Source organism: Lithobates pipiens, unplaced genomic scaffold, assembly GCF_037356315.1.
Source record: "Lithobates pipiens isolate NorthernLeopardFrog02 unplaced genomic scaffold, aLitPip1_a1.2 Scaffold_16, whole genome shotgun sequence".
Lineage (NCBI taxonomy): Eukaryota > Metazoa > Chordata > Amphibia > Anura > Ranidae > Lithobates > Lithobates pipiens.
Window position 1 is genome coordinate 397015110 of NW_027507748.1, and position 22986 is coordinate 397038095.

Below are 22986 nucleotides of genomic sequence, written 5' to 3' on the forward strand. Positions count from 1 at the left end.
CCGGATTCCGATAAGCCCCCCGCCCGCAGACCCCGACAACCAACGGCCAGGGTTGTCGGGAAGAGGCCCTTGTCCTCATCAACATGGGGACAAGGTGCTTTGGGGTGGGGGGGCCGCGCGGCCCCCCCTTCCCCAAGGCACCCCCCATGTTGAGGGCACGCGGCCTGGTACGGCTCAGGAGGGGGGGCGCGCTCGCTCGCCCCCCTTTCCTGGCCGGCCGGGTAGCGTGCTCGGACAAGGGTCTGGTGTGGACTTGGGGGGAACCCCCACGCCGATTTTTTTCGGCGTTGGGGTTCCCCTTTAAGCCCATTCCAGGCGGCGGAGCCCGCGACGTCTCCTTCGCGGGCCCCGCCTACCTGTACACGCGCTCGAAATGGGCGGATTTGCCTCCGCCTTACGTGGGCGAGTCCGTTCATTTCAAAAGTTGAGCGAACTGTTTGCCCAACCTTGTTCGTCAAACAGTCCGCTCGTGTGTGGGCAAGTCCGCTCATGCAAATTTTGAGCGGACTGTTTGATGAAACTGTTTGCCGAACAAGGTTGGGCGAACAGTCCGCCCGTGTGTACGCGGCCTTAGGCCGCGTACACACGGGCGGACTGTTCGCCCAACATTGTCCGCTGAACAGTGTTTGGGCGGACAGTCCGCTCGTGTGTGGGCTTTCAGCGGACAGTTTCAGCGGACAGTTGGACGGACAAAGTCTTTCGGAAATTCCGAAAAACTGTCCGCTGAAACTGTGTTTGAGCGAACAGTCCGCCCGTGTGTGGGCCTGTCCGCTGTACTTTCGAAATGAGCGGACTGTTCCCGCTCGGAAAGTCCGCCCATTTCGAGCGAGTGTACAGGTAGGCGGGGCCCGCGAAGGAGACGTCGCGGGCTCCGCCGCCTGGAATGGGCTTAAAGGGGAACCCCAACGCCGAAAAAAATCGGCGTGGGGGTTCCCCCCAAGTCCACACCAGACCCTTGTCCGAGCACGCTACCCGGCCGGCCAGGAAAGGGGGGCGAGCGAGCGCGCCCCCCCTCCTGAGCCGTACCAGGCCGCGTGCCCTCAACATGGGGGGGTGCCTTGGGGAAGGGGGGGGCCGCGCGGCCCCCCACCCCAAAGCACCTTGTCCCCATGTTGATGAGGACAAGGGCCTCTTCCCGACAACCCTGGCCGTTGGTTGTCGGGGTCTGCGGGCGGGGGGCTTATCGGAATCCGGGAGCCCCCTTTAAGAAGGGGGCCCCCGGATACTGGCCCCCCACCCTATGTGAATGAGTATGGGGTACAATGTACCCCTACCCATTCACCTGTGAAATAAAGTACAAATAAAAACACAACACAGGGGAAAAAAATATTTTATTGCACAGCCGGGGGTCTTCCGTCTTCGGGGGTCTTCTCGCCGGACTCCTCCGCTATCTTCTTGTAGCTCTTTTGCTAGCGGAGGAGTCCGGCTTTCTTCCTCCCCGCCGCCGGCCTCTTCTCCCGACTTCGGGGGTCTTGTCCCCCTCTTCGGTTCTTCTGCCGGGCCACCGCGCCTGGTCCGGTGGCCCGGTCTTCTGTCGCCGTCTTCCGTTCTTCTGTCGCCGCCTTCGGTTCTTCTGCCGGGCCACTGCGCCTTCTTGTAGCTCTTTTACAGGCGGTGGCCCGGTCTTCTGTCGCCGCCGACTTCCGCTCGTGTTCTTCTTCTTGTTCTTCTTGTTCTTCTCCTGGAGATGTTGACTCGACGAGCTCTCCGGCCGGAATGCCAGAGCCGCGCTGTGCGGTCACTTATATAGTGACAATGGGGCGGGGTCACATGGTATATGTCACATGGGTTGGTCACATGGGTTGATGTCACATGGGGACTATGACATCGTAAGGGGGCGGGGTCACCATGTGACCAACCCATGTGACATATACCATGTGACCCCGCCCCATTGTCACTATATAAGTGACCGCACAGCGCGGCTCTGGCATTCCGGCCGGAGAGCTCGTCGAGTCAACATCTCCAGGAGAAGAACAAGAAGAACAAGAAGAAGAACACGAGCGGAAGTCGGCGGCGACAGAAGACCGGGCCACCGCCTGTAAAAGAGCTACAAGAAGGCGCGGTGGCCCGGCAGAAGAACCGAAGGCGGCGACAGAAGAACGGAAGACGGCGACAGAAGACCGGGCCACCGGACCAGGCGCGGTGGCCCGGCAGAAGAACCGAAGAGGGGGACAAGACCCCCGAAGTCGGGAGAAGAGGCCGGCGGCGGGGAGGAAGAAAGCCGGACTCCTCCGCTAGCAAAAGAGCTACACACACATAGCGGAGGAGTCCGGCGAGAAGACCCCCGAAGACGGAAGACCCCCGGCTGTGCAATAAAATATTTTTTTCCCCTGTGTTGTGTTTTTATTTGTACTTTATTTCACAGGTGAATGGGTAGGGGTACATTGTACCCCATACTCATTCACATAGGGTGGGGGGCCGGTATCCGGGGGCCCCCTTCTTAAAGGGGGCTCCCGGATTCCGATAAGCCCCCCGCCCGCAGACCCCGACAACCAACGGCCAGGGTTGTCGGGAAGAGGCCCTTGTCCTCATCAACATGGGGACAAGGTGCTTTGGGGTGGGGGGCCGCGCGGCCCCCCCCTTCCCCAAGGCACCCCCCATGTTGAGGGCACGCGGCCTGGTACGGCTCAGGAGGGGGGGCGCGCTCGCTCGCCCCCCTTTCCTGGCCGGCCGGGTAGCGTGCTCGGACAAAGGTCTGGTGTGGACTTGGGGGGAACCCCCACGCCGATTTTTTTCGGCGTTGGGGTTCCCCTTTAAGCCCATTCCAGGCGGCGGAGCCCGCAACGTCTCCTTCGCGGGCCCCGCCTACCTGTACACGCGCTCGAAATGGGCGGACTTGCCTCCGCCTTACGTGGGCGAGTCCGTTCATTTCAAAAGTTGAGCGAACTGTTTGCCCAACCTTGTTCGTCAAACAGTCCGCTCGTGTGTGGGCAAGTCCGCTCATGCAAATTTTGAGCGGACTGTTTGCCCAAACTGTTTGACGAACAAGGTTGGGCAAACAGTCCGCGCGTGTGTACGCGGCCTTAGGGGTATACTAACTGTTATACAAGCTGTACACTCACTACTTTACATTGTAGCAAAGTGTAATTTCCTCAGTGTTGTCACATGAAAAGATATAATAAAATATTTACAAAAATGTGAGGGGTGAAAATAAATAAATAAATAAAAATAAAATTATGTATGTGTAATCTTTAAATTTTACATTTAGCTTGGCTTAATTACAGAAGCAGCACCCCAATCATATTGCTTTCAACTTGAAGCAAGGGCTTTTTTAGGTAGTTTTAGCTGTGATACCTGATAAGTAATAATAGGCTTTAAATGAGCAGTGAAAGTAGCAGCAACAACAGATCAAAAAGCTATAGGAAAATGTACTCTAAGGCCGCGTACACACGCGCGGACTGTTCGCCCAACCTTGTTCGGCAAACAGTTTGTCAAACAGTCCGCTCAAAATTTGCATGAGCGGACTTGCCCACACACGAGCGGACTGTTTGACGAACAAGGTTGGGCAAACAGTTCGCTCAACTTTTGAAATGAACGGACTCGCCCACGTAAGGAGGCAAATCCGCCCATTTCGAGCGCGTGTACAGGTAGGCGGGGCCCGCGAAGGATACGTCGCGGGCTCCGCCGCCTGGAATGGGCTTAAAGGGGAACCCCAACGCCGAAAAAAATCGGCGTGGGGGTTCCCCCCAAGTCCACACCAGACCCTTGTCCGAGCACGCTACCCGGCCGGCCAGGAAAGGGGGGCGAGCGAGCGCGCCCCCCCTCCTGAGCCGTACCAGGCCGCGTGCCCTCAACATGGGGGGTGCCTTGGGGAAGGGGGGGCCGCGCGGCCCCCCCACCCCAAAGCACCTTGTCCCCATGTTGATGAGGACAAGGGCCTCTTCCCGACAACCCTGGCCGTTGGTTGTCGGGGTCTGCGGGCGGGGGGCTTATCGGAATCCGGGAGCCCCCTTTAAGAAGGGGGCCCCCGGATACCGGCCCCCCCACCCTATGTGAATGAGTATGGGGTACAATGTACCCCTACCCATTCACCTGTGAAATAAAGTACAAAAAAAAACACAACACATAGAAAAAGTATTTTATTGCACAGCTCCGGGGGTCTTCCGTCTTCGGGGGTCTTCTCGCCGGACTCCTCCGCTATGTGTGTGTAGCTCTTTTGCTAGCGGAGGAGTCCGGCTTTCTTCCTCCCCGCCGCCGGCCTCTTCTCCCGACTTCGGGGGTCTTGTCCCCCTCTTCGGTTCTTCTGCCGGGCCACCGCGCCTGGTCCGACCAACCCATGTGACATATACCATGTGACCCCGCCCCATTGTCACTATATAAGTGACAATGGCTCCATCTGACTTTTTCCGTCAGAATTTCCGACACACAAAGTTTGAGAGCAGGATCTAAAATTTTCTGACAACCAAATCTGATCATTTAAATTCTGATCGTGTGCACGCATGCTCAGAATTAGGGATGAGCTTCGTGTTCGACTCGAACATCGGCTGTTCGTCCGTTCGGCAAATTCCGAACGTTATGGGCCGTTCGCGCCAAATTCGTGTGGCGCTCATGGCCCACAATGCACTGCGTCATCGCAGTGCATTGCTGGCTCATGATTGGCCAAGCATGCACTGTGACCCCGCATGCTTGGCCAATCACAGCTCCAGCAGCGAGGAGAGCCATGATTGGCCACAGGCAGGATGCCTGTGGCCAATCATAGCTCAGGCTGTGTAGTACACGCCCAACACTATATAAGGCCACCAGCGCGGCGGCCTAGTGTAGTGTGTTGGCGTCTGAAGCAGTTAGTGGGTGTTCTGTGTACCTTCAACACAGTACACACCGATCGTTTTCGGCCAATTTTCGATCTTGCTGTTGTGTAGTGGTTGTTGTCTGTGTGCCCTGACCGCAGTATACACCACTATATTCACCTCAGCTATATAGCTAGTGATCTATCTTTTATAATAGAGCTTGCAGTCAGTAGTGTTAGGAGCTTGTGCGTTCTGTCTGCGTGCTCTGTACCCAGTACACACCGCTATATCCACCTACATAGCTCTTCTCTATTTGAGCCCACTTGCCATCTGCAGGAGTTATTGGAAGTTGTGTGTGCCTCCAGCACAGTACAGTATACATCTGTATATACCCCTTTATCTCTGGTAGGGTGTTTAAGTGCCCAGTAAGCAAGTGGTTAACTGGTGTGCCCTTAGAAGCCATCACAGCCATGCCTACTAATGGCATGGCTGTGATTGGCCAGTGCAGCATGTGACCCAGCCTCTATTTAAGCTAGAGGCACTCAGCACAGCACGTCACTCTGCTTTAGACAGTGTAGGGAAAGGTTCCTGGCTGCTGCTGCTGTTAGGGAGTGAATAACATAGGAGTCCTGATTGTGAAATCTATTCTAATTAGTCAGTGATTTTATACTGCACTGAGAGAAAAGATAGACAGTGTAGGGCAAGGTTCCTGTTGCTGCTTTGAGGGAGAGAGAATTATCTAGGAGTCCAGATTCAGAAATCTATTCTAATAACTCAGTGATCTACATAGATTTTCCTGGTTGGGTTGCAGTGCACAGTCTTTTTACACTGCCATGAGCCCGGTGCCAGAGAAAATATAACTTTTATCTGCAAGCTCAGTGCACTAGCACTGCATATGTTACTGTGAGATACACCCTGTACATACTGTGGGTGTATTCTGCTATTGCAAAACACCCATTTAGTGCAAAAAAACAACAACTTTGCAGTGTTTTCTGCATATGTGGAGGTGTGTGTTACACAATTTATATATTTGTCTTCTATTGTGCTATTCCAAAAATTTTGGTCGGGCCTAATGCAGCTGTACGAATGTTGAGGCCAGGACAAGTACAGGCGATAGTCGATTGGGTTGCTGACAGTGCCTCTGGTTCCTTGACATTGTCTCCCACCCAGTCTCCTGATGAAAGATCAGAGTTGGCACCTGCAGCCGATGTCCATCAGTCTTTCACATCACCCCCTTGCAAATCAGCCAAGCAGTCTGAGCCATCATGCAGCAGTTTCTTCTGCTTTTTGATGACTCTGCTAGCAGAGTTTCCCAGGGCCATCCACCTAGCCCTGCCACAGAAGTGGATGGGATTGTGTGCACCGATGCCCAACCACTTCTGTTTCATGATGAGTACATGGAAGGACCATCGCAGCACGTCTCGGATGATGACAAAACACAGGTGCCAAATGCTGCTGATTTCGCAATTGTGCAGACCGACAAGGAGGACAGGGGTGAAGACTGGGTGGAAGATGATGTGGAGGATGATGAGGTCCTGGACCCCACAGGGAATCAACGTCATGCAGGTGACCAGTATAGTTCGGAGGAAGAAGCGGTGGTTGCACAGAGCCACCAGCACAACAGAAGAGGGAGCAGGGTGCAAAAGCGGAGCGTCCGTCCCCTAGACACTATGCCTGCTACTGCCCAACACAGCAAGGGACCGGGCAGACCAAAGCTAGGTTCAAGGAGTTCCCTAGCATGGCAGTTCTTCAGACAATGTGCTGATGACAAGACATGAGTGGTTTGCACGCTGTGCAATGAGAGCCTGAAGCGAGGCATAAAGATTCTCAACCTGAGCACAATCTGCACGACCAGCATCTAAGTGCAAAGCACTAGCTGCAGTGGAGTAGACACCTCAAAAACCAAGAAAGGTCTCTGGCTCCTCCTGCTTCCTCTTCTGCTGCAATCTTGGCCTCTTCATCCACCTCTGTAGTGACAGTAGCACCTGCCAACCCGCAAACAGAGGATCTGCCAGCAACACTACCACCGGAGTCACCAACCATTACCACGATCCCTGGCCCTGAATGCCAGCATTTCAAAATTCCTCGCCTTTGAAATGCTGTAATTCCGTCTGGTGGAGACGCAGAGTTTTAAAAGCCTGATGGCATTGGCTGTCCCACAGTACATCATGCCTAGCCACCGCTACTTTTCCAGGCGAGCCATCCCTTCCCTGCACAACCAAGTGGGGGACAAAATCAGGTGTGCACTGTGCAGCGCCATCTGTGGCAAGGCCCACCTAACTACGGATGCGTGGACCAGTAAGCACGGTCAGGGACGTTATATCTCCCTAACAGCACACTGGGTAAATGCAGTAGCGGCTGGGCCTGAGGCGGATAACAGTTTGGCGCATGTCCTTCCACCACAAGGATTGCAGGGTGCTTCAGATTGCCTCCTGTCACTAACTCCTCCTACTCCGCTTCCTCATCCTCTACGCCTCCTCATCCAGTCAGCGTAACACCTTCACCACCAACTTCAGCACAGCCAGGGATAAACGACAGCAGGCAGTTTTAAAACTTTCCTGCTTGGGGGGAAAAACCCCACACCGCGCAGGAGTTGTGGGGGAACATGGAACAACAGACTGATGAGCGGTTGGTGGCAGTGAGCCTCAAGCCTGGCCTGGTGGTGTGCGATAATGGGCAAAATCTCATAGCAGCTCTGGGCCTAGCTGGTTTGACACACATCCCTTGCCTGGTGCATATGCTGAACTTGGTGGTCCAGAGGTTCCTTAAAAATTACCCCCATATGCCAGAGCTGCTGCAGAAAGTGTGGGCCGTCTGTGCGCACTTTCAGCGTTCTCACCCTGCTGCTGTTCGCCTGTCAGCGCTGCAGCGTAACTTCGGCCTTCCCACTCACCGCCTCATATGTGACATGCCCACAAGGCGGAACTCCACCTTGCACATGCTGGCCAGATTGTGCGAGCAGCAGCAGGCGATAGTGAACAGCACCACTTCACCACCAATAACTGGGCCTCCATACGAGACCTGTGTGTCTTGTTGCACTGTTTCAAGTACTCCACCAACATGGCCAGTGCCGATGATGCAGTTTTCAGCGTTACTATCCCAGTTCTATGCCTCCTTAAAAAAACGCTTTGGGCGATGATGGAAGAGGATGTGGCACAGGAGGAGGAGGAGGAGGAGGAGGAAGAGGGATAATTTCCAAGGCTTTCAGGGCAGTCATTTACAAGTGGCTATGAGGGTGGGTTCCTGCACCAACAAACGCCAGATACACAATTGCAAGGGCACAGTTCTGGAGGATGAGGAGGAGCAGATGGAGGAGGAGGAACCATGTTAACAGCAGGATGGCACCCAGACCAGCTCATGGCCATCACTAGTGCGTGGCTGGGGGGATACAGAGGACACATACGATACACCTCCCACAGAGGACAGCTTTTCATTGCCTCTCGGCAGCCTGGCACACATGAGCAATTACATGCTGCAGTGTCTCTGCAATGACCGCTGAGTTGCCCACATTCTAACTGGTGCTGATTACTGGGTGGCCACCCTGCTGGATCCCCATTACAAGGACAATGTACCATCCTTAATTCCCTCACTGGAGCGTGATCGTAAGATGCGCGAGTACAAGCGCACACTGGTAGACGCGCTGCTGGTGGCATTCCTACCTGACAGCGGGGGTACGGTGGAAGCACAAGGCGAAGGCAGAGGAGGAGGACGAGGTTGCCAACGCAGCCAGGGCACCGCCAGCACCTCAGAAGCCACGGTTAGCATGGCCGAAATGTGGAAAAGCTTTGTCAGCACGCCACAAGAACCAGCCCCACCAGCTGAGATGGAACGTCTTAGCAGGAGGCAGCATTTCACCAACATGGTGGAGCAGTATGTGTGGACACGCTTACACGTACTGAATGACGGGTCTGCCCACTTCAACTTCTGGGTCTCCAAATTGGGCACATGGCCTGAGCTTGCCCTTTACACCTTGGAGGTGCTGGCTGCCCTGCAGCCAGTGTATTATCTGAACGTGTATTGCCCAAGGACAAGGAGATTCTGAAAATCTCAGAAGATGAACGGCGCCTGCCCCGTCAGTGCAGGTTCAAGCCCCACTATCCAAGTGGACATACGGTAGCATATAGTAACAGGGCCCCTCACGGGCTCACTTTGCTCACCACACTTCGCTCGCCACCCTTTGGGCATGTCCTCGCTTCACTCGGCTTGAACCTCGGATGGTGTGGCTTGAACCTGGACTCACTGTGCAGCGCTGTTCGTCTTCGGAGATTTTCAAAATACCCTTGTCCTACATACTGAGCAAGCGCAGTACAGGGCGGACACTATCCGACAGGGGACAGAATTCAACACATCACCGGCCTTACCCAGCCATTGTTGTATTTTTGAACCAGTGTTGGCTACCTCATCTTCCTCCACTGCCGCTTCCACCTACACTGCCACATCCACCGCCATCTCAACCTCCTACTCCATATGGACCTCGTCCTCCTAGGTCAAGATTATCATTTTAATTTTTTTTAATTTCAGAGTATTTTATTTTCCCACTAGCTTATCCATTAAATTTAATATTTTTTTTTTTCAGAACAGGCGTATTCTGGGGCATTCCCACCATATGTGTGGCATCGTGCCGTTTAGTTTCTGAGGTTCTTAATCACTTCCTCTACCTCTGAGAAGGGGGCCTTCAGCATATATATATATTTTTTATTTATTTTATGTTATTTTAAGTTATTTCCCTATCCACATTTGATTGCAGAGCACTTGCCATGCTCTTAATTTTGTCTCATTTTATTGCCATTTGCAGCTAGCCCTTTCCAATACTTTTTTAGAGCCATTGTAGTCCTCAAACGTTAGGGTCCCCATTGACTTCAATGGGGGTTCGGGTTCAGGATCAAATTCGGGTCAAGTTCGGTTCCGAACCCAAACTTTTTTCCGAAGTTCCGCCGAACCCGAACATCTAGGTGTCCACTCAACTCTACTCACGATGGCTGTAAAAACCTGCATTTTCATAAAAAATGGTCACAGTCTGTGCAGCACATATACTCCATTCATCATTAAATTATTTTTTCCATTGTCTGTCATACAACTTAAGAATAGAGACTTTGGTTCTTCACCTTCACCCCTTGATATGTCAAAAATGATCTATTATGAATATTAAGCTTTACAGTGAAAGTGTATGAACTTCTATATAGTAGTTTGAATATTTTGCAAAATAGTCTTAAAGAGAATGCACATAGACTTTTCAGTTTCCAACATTTGTTTGCTGTCGTTAGCAATTGAGAGTGCAGTTTTCTGAAACTATCAAAGGATATGAAGGCTGTAACTACTCCATTTTAGAAGGACAACCTTTTGCGTGTAGAATTCACCTTATCCTGGGTTAGGCCTGATTTACACCTATGCATTTTTAGTGCTTTGTGCATTTTGCAGATTTGCACTACAGAACGTGTTCCATAGGATTGTAATGCAAATCTCCAAAATGCAAAACGCACTAAAAATGTATAGGTGTGAATTGGGCCTTACACACAGTTTGTCTGGCTGTCGAAAGCAAAATTATTTTGGAGACTCCAAGTAGTGTTCTTCAGGTCATTCTTTTGAGTGTTAGCACCATATTCTGTACAGCAGGTTACTTCAGGCTTGTCAGGATCCTTGGTAGAGTAGATATTTGTTAGTCAGGGCATAGATGCAGGAATTATGACATGGGAATAACCTTTTCATCAACTTCAGAATAGAACATCAGATATCAAGACTAAACAGAATCATAAGATGGAGGTCTCTCAATACTAATTTCCTGACTGGTATGCTAATGTTTTGGATTCAGCATTTTGTCTTTGAACAAGTGTAGACATACAATTTTCATACTTTTCTCGCTCTTCAGACTTTTTTTTTCATTTGCTGCATGGCTGAGAGTGTGTGACTGAGTCGCAATAAACCTGGACACAGTTAGGCAATTAGCATTTTCAGAAGAAGAACAGCAGTGGTATCCTCTATATTTCTCTGAATACAGGCATGCTTTAATAGTGTGCCTGTGACTTACTACTAGCTTAGCTCCATAATGAAAAATAATTATAGCATACAGTATGGAAACAGTCTTTTATTCACCAAAAAAGTGAATATATTAGGTATTCATAAATATCCAGGAAATCTAGTGGAGACAAGTTTCCGTAACAATGAAATAAATTGAGTGAGTATGCTGTATGTCTAAAAATAAAAATGGCTTGAGAGATATAGCGATTATCCTTTCTTTAAGCTTGTCAGATGGTTCTTCCTCATGGATGAAATATATTTCTGCTATTCATCTTATTAGCTACTACCATAGAGGTACAGGAAAGTAAGGTCTGGCATGTTGACAGAGACTTGTTCTTCTCTTGCTCTAATGAGATCCAAGTAAAAGAATGACACTTCACAAATGTGAACATATAACACAGGGAAACAAGCTGAGATAACTTTCAGACTATGGGGATCCATTAATATTCGAGCCGTACTGAGTTTTCATCAAATAAAACACAAGAACTGATACATTTTAATTCAGCCCTACATACAAGCCATGATGCAGACAAACCTGCACCATGGATAAAGTTACAAAAAATAGGATGTCTGAGTAATGATGAAATTATAATTGGTTCTTTTACCTGACGGCTGAATCAAACATCTGAAGGAAAGTTTGTGATTTATGTAAAATACATCAGCTGCACTCTGGGTACTGCCATGGAGGATGACATTCACAGGATGTTAGCAAATTACTGTCATTGTATTATACGACATTCCAGTCAATTATACACATAACTCACTTGGGTTTTCCTATCAACTGTAACAATATATTGCTTCAGTTTAAGCAAAGTGTGAAAATATGCTCTGTCCATCATTTGGTACATTCCCCTCAGGATTCAGTGTACCCTCTATGAGGAACGGAGTTCATTTCAACCCAAATATACACATTTATTTCAAAATTTGTTTCCAAGAATTGTGCCAATCTTGGCACAGATGGACTACAGACATATGGCGCATGAGTATACCTATAAGGGTTGTGACCTGCTGAAAAGCATTCATGTGTTCTGGGAGACCATTTCATTTGTGCTTATCTAGTTGTGACAAGCAGTCCCACTGGGCACAGGGCAGCATCATTGATGAGGTTTATTTGCTGCCCATTTGGTATCTATATTACCCCTCTGCAAGAAACTTGAAGCTAAACCCTACAATATATAAATAAAAAAAGTGCGTATAATAGACAACCTGAAGGAAACAAATTTGATGTAGTTCTCAAATTAGTCATACAGCCTAACCTTCTAACAATTAAAGTTGCTATTTTGCATTTGTGATTAGTCCCACTCAAAACTGATAATGCAGTTTATATGTTAGCAGGTTGAATTACCCATCTGCATTTTATGACTCTCTGAGATTCTGGCTTTGAGTATTCTCCACCTGGTACTGCACTTCTGTCTACTTTGTACTATATGATCATTATGAGATTTAAAGAGGAAGTAAAGGCAAAAAACAAAACAAAAAGAAAAACACACCCTGTAAGGCAAAGGCATAATGAGCTAGTATGCATAGCATACTAGTTCATTATGAATAACTTACCTGAGAACGGAGCCCCCGAAGCGGTCCTCCGTCTTCCTCTTCGCCACTGCCATGTATCCCGGAGCGACTTCCGGGTCTCGCTGCTCCGGCGCTGGGATTCGCTGGAGCCGCGATTACGTCACTCCCACGCATTCGCACGGGAGCCGACATGAGCAGCATATCACCACGATCTGTGGCCTGCCCAGTGCGCTTGCGCGCCGCTGTCTACGGCGCATGCACCATAGACAGAGGTGGAGATATTTCTTGGTCCTACAGGTAAGCCTTAATCTAGGCTTACCTGTAGGTCAAAGTTGGTTGTAAGGGTTTACAACCACTTTAATGTTGTGTACTTTGCAAACCAGAAGATAGTGTATTGCATTAAGCTAAAATGACTCCAGTCCCACTCTTTAAGAGGAACTGTGCCTTCATGAGTTATCATGAGCCTTTGCCATAATATGCAAGTATGCATAACATGCATGCACATTATAGCAAACTTACTTCTTAGTTTGTCATCCACCGATAAAAAGTCTGTGCTCCCCATCACCGATGTCCACATGCATTTTCAGTCGTCTAGGACACTCCTCCTGATTGACTGAGGCACAACAGCGGTGCCATTGGCTCCCCTGGCTGTCAATAAAAGTTAGTCAGACAATCAGGGCAGGGGGGGGCGGGGTGAAATTGGGGCTTCCATGTCTGAATTTATACATGGAGCTCTGACTCAGCTTGGGTGCCCCCATAGAAATCTGCTGGCAGAGGGGGCACTCGATAGGATGGAGGGGCCAGGAGCAGTAAAGAGGGACCCGAGAAGAAGAGAATCGGGCTCCTCTGAGCAAAACCAACTGCACAGAGGAGGTAAGCATGACATGTTTTTTTTTTTTTTTTTATGTTTTTAAACAAGACTTTACAATCACTAAATCCCATTATTTACATTACCCTATCTTGGTGCCACTTAATATATTTACCACAGTATGTAGCATATCCCTTGCAAAACACATTTCAACCTACACATCAAGTAATAGCATAACCAATACCCACAATCATAGTGTATTTTTATGCATTTGCAGATGAATCACAAAATCTAGGCACCATTGTGTTTTGCTTGATGACAAAACACTTTAACATCACTAAGACAGAGGCAAGGATGAGTCTGTAGAGCACAATCAGTGCTCTGCAGTGCTGACGTTCAGTTGTGTTGTGTTCACATCTAGCTGGGCTGCATCTGTATAATTGCTGTATAAAGATGACAGGCTGCTTGTATTTAGGGAAGCTGATGGGCTTTCGAAGCCTATTTTTTTTTTTTTTTTTTTAAGTCTGGGTCCTTAAATGTTTAAATGCTTTATGTTAATTCCTCAACAGTGCAATCAAATTTCTGTCATAATTAAAGCTGTCAGTTGGAAGGCAAGCCAATCGCCGAGAAAACACAGCATAACAAATGAAGTGAAATGATTCTGCATGTAGCTATACGATGCTTCGCCAGGCATGAAATTAAATAAGTAATTTGATGTTGACATCAGAAATTGAAATGATACCCACTGTTCCCTCATTCACTCAGACCAGCATAAACAAAAGTCAGGACAAATATGTATAACAAAGCCCTTGTGCCACCTATTTCTCCCTGGTAATATATATTTACATTTCTATGCAACAAGGAATTTTATTTCTTCCTGCCATTGTTTGTAAATCTATTCATATGAATGAAAGACCCATGTGATTTTAATTTCTTAGACCTATACAAATCTGTTTTATTTAGCCAATCATACATACAAACGCAAATTTATTTGAGTTGAACCTATTTCTGTGGAACTTAAAGCAGATTTTCAAAAAAATAAACCTGCAAGGCAGTGGCATAATGTGCTAGTATGCATCGCATACTAACACATTATGAAATGCTCACCTTGGAATGAACCCCTCCAGTGCTGTAAAGGCTAAGCTGAGAGGGATGACAAGTTCCCCCTGTCTGTCTTCTGGGTTTGTGAGCTCTGGCTATATGATTGGCCAGAGCCGCAATGACGTCACTCTTGAGCATGCGTGTGGGAGCTCTCGGTTCCAGCACGAAGGCACAGTAGTCACGTGACCCCTTGGCTGACATCTGAGGGGAATCTCAGCCCCTCCCACTGTAGCCCTTAGATCAGAGGGGAGCGGCAGGAAGTCCAGTAGCCACACAGCGACGCTCTGAATTAAGTTATTTAGCAGCATAATTTTTGGTTGCCATTAATGCTATTCACTTACTTTACAACCACTTTAAGCACATTTGATTATCACTATTATCACTATGTATGAGACAGCAGTATATGTAAAGTAAAATAAAGCCCTTCTGTACCTTTTGTATTGTACTGTAATTGTGTTGTCCCCCCTATACATCGTAAAGCGATGCGTAAACTGTTGGCGCTATATAAAGCGTTTATAATAATAATAATAGTAATAATAATAATAAAATAAGGTTTGGTGGATCCAATATGATTCCAAAGGTGGGCATTTTTTTTTTCTTAAGGTTGAGGTTGTTTTTGGACGTTATTGACACACATGGCAGCTATTTTGACATGAAAATAGAAAAAATAATTAAATGATACACTTAACCAGCTAAATCTTGAACTAAATAGGTGAGAAAAATTACCTTATTTTAGAATATTCCAAGAACAATGATATACAATAACTCATACTGGCTGCACATGAATTCTCTTTCTAGAGCCTAGGGTAGGATGAATCTTTTCCATGACAATCAATTAAAAAAAAAGTTGTTTTGTTTTATTATATGTGTATTGTCATCAAAATGTATGCATTATGTTCTCGCTATCAAGCATATTCAGTAAGGCAAAGTGTACAGTGCAGTGGCCTATACTAGGCAAGCAGGTTTAATCAGATATCTTATTGTGTGGATTTGCTTCAAGTAAAGAGCAATCCATTGGTTGCTTTGGGTTACAGCACTTTGGCTTTGCCTTTTTTCACAGATTTCTATAAGCCTTTCTGCACTTAGACAACAGTCGGTTGGCATGAATTATTCTCCAGATGAATTTCCCTCAGGCCACATAACCAATTTTATTCACAAAGATTTCAAAATTGTAAACACAGCAACAGAAATCCGATTTTAATTTGAGGGATTCATGGCTGTGTTGTTGTTTTGAATGCACTTTAGTACTGTAGTTTGTATGCTCACAAAGTATGCTGTACTGTTAAAACAAATTTGGTTCTCTGGTCCTGTCACATAGAGCCTAATATCAGAATCTTGGATGAATAAATGGCAATAGTGCACTCTGAAAATTGTTCACTAATGTTTCATTTAATTGACTAATGTCCTTTAAACTACAACTCTATTATTCAGCATGAAGAAAACCTGTCTCAAATCCGTGAAGTTCAGATTGAGCATATAATAAAATAATTTAGCAGAGGTTGCCTTTATTGCAAATCACACATTTAAAATGATCAGAAGATGCAGCGGTATGGGCTGCTGACTCTTCATGTGAAAGTCAAGGTTTTCCCTGCTACCTTCAGAGATTTAAATTGGTCAAGGATGCCACCTACCATATTAAATGGCTCATAGTAATACCAGGAGGTAGTGGGGTATAAGCTCACCATTAATGGGAGAGGTTGAGATTTGCATATAAATTTACGGGACTAAATCTTTGGATTTGTTAATGTGAGGCTTTAGTGAAGGTAACCTCTGTTTATGCATATTTCATTGAAAGAATATGAATTGCCCAAGTTGATAATATGTATACTTATGTGATTCACTGTTAAACAATTCACTAAAGGCAAAATTATGAATATAGTAAAACAATAAAAAGGCATGCATTTCATTATATTAAAGACTGTCTCTTTTGATTATAAATTTGCCATAGAAAAATATTGTGATCTTATTGTAGATGATGAGGTAGCTCAAAGTTTGGTAATTTTAGAGTCTGCGGCTGCCTGATGTTTTAGTTTCCTGGCTGTGCCTACACGTTCTTCACATCTCAGACTACTAATTATGTTTACAACATGCCTCATTTTCCTCTGACCCCCGGGAATCAATTGGCAAGCAGGTCACACACTGAAAAAGTCATCCAAGCCCTGTAGGATTTGCCTGTTTGAAGTTAGTCTGTTCTTTTCTCCCTCTTGCCACTTTGTGGCCACAATACATAGTAACTTGGGATCAGGGCAGTGAATGTCAGCAAGTCAGGGAGGCAGTTTGATGAGTGTCTGCTTAGTCTCAGTGCAGGGCGAAATGCCATCATTACCCAGCTGCCTGTCAAATAAATTGGCAATTACAGCCACAGCAGAAGCCTGGAATTCAGTACATAACACGTTGCCATCCCCAAACCGCTAAGAGATTTAAAGAAGGAGGGGATGTGAGGGAAGGGGAATTAAGCAACGTTTTCCTTGTTCCAGTAGCGACTGACAAGGACCAACATGTCGGTGCTGTGATATGGTGATGAAATAAAATGGAAAGTGCTGGTAATGAGCTGTGCAGATTGGAACGTGTTAAAAACACAACACTAATTTTCCACTTTATTTTTCTGTTCTGTTTTTTTATTGCAGAGCTCAGCTGCCTCCAGCCTGGGAACTGGCTACTTTGTAAGTGCAACTTTTAGCAGCATACTAAGAGTGACTGATGATATTGCATTTGTATTGTGTCAGAACAGTTCAAGATAATCAGGATGTGTAAGGTGAAAATGTCATGTTCTTCCTCGTTATAGATAGGAACTGACTGATATATTGTTGTATGTGCTGTGTTGAAAATGTGGAATTCCTAAGTATTCGGATAACAAATGTAAAAGCAATGTTCCTTCATGTCTCATTGAAGTGTTTTATTGTGCTACACGTCTTGTTCCATGTAAGTAACCTTTCATCTCACTGAACCTTTTTCATCTTAAGTCTGAAAGTTTCAGTGTCTATTCTCAGCAGGTAAGCTTGTGTATGTTGCAACATACTGATTTGAGCATGGTGTAAGACACTAATAAACAAAAACATTTTTTAACTTTTTAAACCTACACCTAAAATATTATTTAAATGTAATGATACATACACACATGATTTGAGTGCACCTTTTTTTATAAGCATATGCATGCTATGTTTGCTAAAAATACACTTTATTTAATATATTTGTTTGTCATTTTATGCTTCAACTCTTAAACTCCTAAAATGTTAATATACTAATTTAGACCAAGAAAAAATGTGTAAATGGTTTTGTTGCTCAAACATGCAACTAATGTGTGCTGTAAAGTTGAGTTGGAAGATGCTAATTTGTAAGTATCAATAGAAAGACGTGTCTTCAAGACCCCTTTCATGCACAGTTTGCTTTAGAAAACATGGCTTTTGTGAGGATGCATGTTTGCTATAGCTAAGAACTAATTCACAGCCTAAGAGTAACTGTGTGTTAGGGGGAAAAAAAAACTATAATAACTAAAAATGTGTCTCAGCATTGTACATCCACTAGAAAAAAAATCCCTGTAATGTGTCTAATATGTTTATTTCCTATGATTATTATCTCCATCTAGTGGCCATAATACTGAATTTCCTGATTTCCTGTGGCCATTAAATAAACCTACATGAAGAGGATTATTAGGATTGGCTGTGCTACTCTCATATATATATATATATTTTTTTTTTTTTTTTTTTATAAATAGACCCCTTAGTGTCAGATAGTTCTGGGATACTAACAATAACTTCACTACCTGACACAATGGGGGTTTTTATTTTCCTTGCACGTCTCTACCTGCAAAGTCTGGGCTGGGCCATTTTGTCTTTTTTTTTTTATAGACATATATGTAAAACTGAAAACGTAAACCACACTTTACCTACAAATTCTCATCAGTCTTTGCCCTCAAGAAGTTTACACTCCATTATTATTATTATAATACAGGATTTATATAGCACTAACAGTTTGCACAACGCTTTACAACATGAGGGCAGACAGTACAGTTACAATACAATACAGAAGGAATCAGAGGGCCCTGCTTGTTAGAGCTTACAATCTATGGTCCCTATCTCACATGCATACATACATGTACATACTAGGGCCAATTAATCCCCTAGCGTGTCCTTGGAGTGTGGAAGGAAATCAGTGTATCTAAAGGAAACCCACGCAAGCACAGGGAGAACATGCAAGCTCCATTCAGATAGTGTTGTTGAACTAAGGATTTCAGTGCTACAAGACGGAAATTACCGTTACCATTTTGTGTGTGTCTGTGTGAACACTCTAGATTTTGCAGCATTTTTATATCACTTTATTTTAGATAGATTTTATCATCCATCACTCCTAGTAGCGTGAAGGACACATACATACACAGAAGGACACATTCATACACAGAAATTATAATCACTAAGCAACTTTGCGACCCCAAACAGATGACAAAATCTTTCCCCCCTTTTTATGAGCAGGTAATATTGGATGAGAAATTCTGGAGGACGTAAACACTGAACTGGCCATTCAGTGCAATGAAAACATTAAAGAGGCAGCAGGTACCGGAGTTATTGATAGCAAGGCTAGTCTGTCTGGTGTGTACTTGTCTAATACACCATTATCCTTTAAGCTGTAAGCAGAGGCAAATATTTTAGAAAGCTGCACTTTAGCATAGGGAGACACTCTATCTTGCACACAAGGCAATGAAACAAACCATACACTTTATGTATTTCCAAACTCTAAAAGTCTAAAACTAATGACGAAAAAACATATTTTAGGGCTATACATCAATAATGCCTGAACTAAAATCAGTCAGTTCCGGGTAAAAACAATGACAATAACCTACCTCTAATTAACAGTCTATCCAGCTGGCAAGCATGGAGAGCTCAGCACTTTTTGGTTTGGATAAAAAAAAGACAAAAAACCCACTATCCTCTTTTTTTTTTCAGTAATGTGACATAAAGAACAATCGTGGCATATTATAAACTAAACACCAGCAAAAATACAGATTTTAGTGTACTGAAGTCAAATCTTGGAAATTTTATTGGGTGGTATTGTAAACCAAGTAAAACTTTATTGGTAAAATGGTAATACAAATACTTGCCTATTTTCTGAAATAACCTCCACATTCCATCTCATCTACAACACTCTTGTATGGCTGTCTCAAGCCTAATTCATACCAACTTCACCAACAGCTGTGACTTCATGCTCAATGTAAATGTGCACTTTTCTGCAGAATAAATTATTGTATCATTTTTCTATCTTTTGATAACCGATGTGTGTTCACACAGGAGTAATCCATTATAACGTTTATATTACATTCATATCAGATATTAATTATCTTTTATTTCATGATGAGCATAACATGCAATTACATGAATCTTTAAACCAACATTATGTTCACAAAATTCAAAGTAGCGAAACAGAACAGGCTGTGTGTGTATGCAAGAGTAATCAGTGTCATTTTCATACATTCCTATTTCAGAAGCTTGGTGAACATAAGAAATGCCATCTGTTACTCTTTTCCATGATACCGAACTGAGGTTGGTAACTTGGAAAAAGTCCCAACTCCTGGAGAGTCTCAATATTTTCACCACTTCTAAACATTATAAATATGTTCTATTTTCAAACCGAGAACTTATTAAGGAACTGAAACATTAAAAATGCCCTGTAGTGTAATTACAGGCAGAACACCGAGACAGTCAAATAGCATTATAATCATGCCTCGTCTGATTCATAATCTATGTTTTACTTGATGTTATCCAGTATGGTGGATGCAAAGGTGAGAACAAGGGCAGAATAATGGGCTCATAGCGTGAAAAATAAATCAGTTTGTATAGACCAATCAGATTTGGGAAGGACCTGGTGTGGCCAGGTGCAGAGTGGCAAGCTGGAGGCTTGTGAATCAACAATGGCAGCAGTGAGTGGTAGCAATCTCATTGACACATTTTTTTCATCCGACTGTAAAGTAAGCAGGTAAAGTATACAGGAGAGTGGCAATCCTACTCTGAATTTAAAAGCAGTGCAGCATCTTTAGTACACATCACAGGAAGCTGCATTTTGTGGATGGTATTACCTTCTTGTTACTTTATACAGCATATTGATGATATTAAACACCCAACAAGCACAAAAAGTAATCTAACTCACAAACAAGAACTTTATTATGGAAATGTAATACTCCTTGTTAACCATGTATTGCCAGGGGACACCTTTAGCCCTTTTAAGTGAACCCCCCCCCCCCCCCCACACACACACACACACACACACACACACACACCTCCTACAGTAAACTGCTCCTCTGATGAAGAAATTACGAGTGGGTACACCATTACTAGAACTTTATCTAAAATAAAACGTTAAGAATGAGCTGCTCCTCACTCTGGGACCGTTGATTCTCCTCCCACCTGAACATACAGGGAGTGGGTCCTGAGTCCCGATTGGCTGGGAGTCCTTGGCCAATTGGGAGTCAGGACCCACTTCCTGATTGGCCAGGAGGAGAATCAGGAGGACAATAGCGAATATTAACTATTGTCACACAAATGGGTAGGCTCAGAGCACAGTTCTCCGTGCCCTGAGCCCACCCTTTTTTTAAGCCCATTAGAGCTTCAGGCTCTAATCATGTTCTAAAAAAAAAAAAATTTAAATCCATGCATCCGGCAGGGATTTGGGGCGCTGGCACCCCTGTGTTCTGTATGGACAGGCCGCCACTGACCAAATCATACCCTTATGGCAACCCTAAATGCTTCAAGCCAATTTTTAAGCATACAACCCAGAAGAGCAGCTGCTGGAATAGCATGGAGCAGAGGGTCTTTGTCAATAGTATGTAACCCACAGAATACAGGTCAGAGTGCCGGGGGTCATAAGTATGTAACACAAAGTGCAACAATCATGAGTATATAATGCATACGATGCAGGGGTCAGGCGTAATCGGTGCACAGATGCCAAGACTACAAGGTTCATGGGTATATAACACACAGGAGTATACAAGGCATAGAGTGTATGGGCCAGGAGTAAATACAGCACAGACTGCAGGAGTCATAAGTATGTAATGCACAGAGTGTATGAGACAGGAGTGCATAACATGCAGTCCAGCATGCAGTGTACAGGTTACAGGAATTAGGTTATGCGATGTACATAGTGCAGAGCCATCTCCCTACTGTCATTGATCCTAACATAAAGCATTTATAAATCACGTACAGGTAGCAGGAAAGCTGTCATTGTGGTTATACATTGGGAAGCCTGAGGAAGACTACATTAGGCAAAGTAAAATTCAGTGTTGGCCGGGTCACCCAGAAGCTCTAAGGGCTGCTAAAACAGCTATGAAGAAAGTAGAAGCACACATTTTCTTACTGCGCAGCGTGCCACGGGAATCCATTACTAGAAAAAAAAATCCTTAAGTCCCCTTCTGTATTTTTTTTTTGATCGGGAATGTCACAAGGGGTACCAGGTCAGTGATCAAAACAGTCTTAAGTCTTTAATGATACATTACTGGATTTGTGTTATCTTCACAGACACAAAGGTATTCTAAATGTAAATTGCCTCAATAGCCACACCTATTAGGTCCATTTCCACCCCACGTCCCATCATACATTGTACATTACATATTTCTGAATGCTGCAATTTGTATGTTTCATAAATTCTGGCATACAGAGTGTAAAAAACTGTGCTAACCATAAAAAAATAAAAAGTCTGTAATATTTGTGGGATAAACACAATAAGCAATAAAGAAAAGAAAAACTGCGCCAGCAATAAGTTCACCAAGGTCCACAATAGACCGAAGGATTAATGTAGGTTAAATGTCATTCAGGATAGGTACCAAACACAGTGAATCTGCTCAATACAGTCTCTTGGTAAACCATATGTCCATTTGTATGATTGAGTAAACACCACTGTGGTCCAAAAATTATTTTTTCTTGTGAACTGATGTGGTCACTGTCTCAGCATTTAAGAACTTCTGTGTGGAACAAGGAGGATTGGGGAAGAGCATTGTGATTATGTAATATGAATGTTAGGAACAGAAAGGCTATTCTTTAGGTTATTGACCCATATGTTATAAAAGGGGCAATAAAAAAATTCCTTGTGTCATATGCTTTCAATTCCTGCAGTGCCGGCAAGACAAAAATAAGAGAGCACTGGCATGGGGTGTTGGCTTTGCCACAGACAACTCTATATATTATATTGACATCGCATAACTGTACGAATGCTGCCTTGCTGCCTAGGCCATACAAGGGTATAAACACTATTAACTAGTTATTTTTACTGCCAGAGGGACATTTTAATATTTTTTTATATATTTTTAGTCTTGTAAGAGATTTTTTAAAACAAATTTTATTTACTTATTTATTTTTTTCTTTAAATACACTAACTGAGGCTCTGAGAGCAAATTCAATGCACTGTTGTTTTGTTAATATTTTACTATAAGTGAAATTACTGTAAAGTAATTTTTGTATTCGGTCTCTAGTGCTATTATACTTCACTAGGAAATACCCAGTAATGTCACCATTTGATGTCATCGTGGAGATCTTCTGTGATAGAAACTGAACTACCGGTATGTAAGTTTGTATTTGTTACCAAAGAAAAAGAATAAGATATTGCACTGACTGGAACTCAACCATCATTAAACAGGGCACATTAGAGGGCCAGGGGGTGGTAGGGAACACCAGGTAAAATGGATGTAGTGCCTCTCAAATTAGGTATTGAGATCCTAACACACATATAAAAAAAAAAAAAACACAAGAGGGCACCTCCATTTACATGTAGCAATTTATTTAAAAAAGCATAAAATACAATAAAAATGTACTCACTATATTATAGTAGATCAAGGCTTGGCAT

General features: G+C 44.7%; 1 protein-coding gene across 6 annotated transcripts in view; it reads left to right on the plus strand.

Moving 5' to 3' along the window:
* Positions 1-22986, plus strand: part of AUTS2 (activator of transcription and developmental regulator AUTS2) — a 1910865-nt gene that overhangs the window by 807421 nt on the left and 1080458 nt on the right. For all 6 annotated transcript variants that reach the window (XM_077482318.1, XM_077482314.1, XM_077482317.1 and 3 more), the window contains one exon: positions 16791-16826. In XM_077482318.1, coding sequence (XP_077338444.1) covers positions 16791-16826 — 36 coding nt within the window. The remainder of the gene's footprint in view (positions 1-16790; positions 16827-22986) is intronic.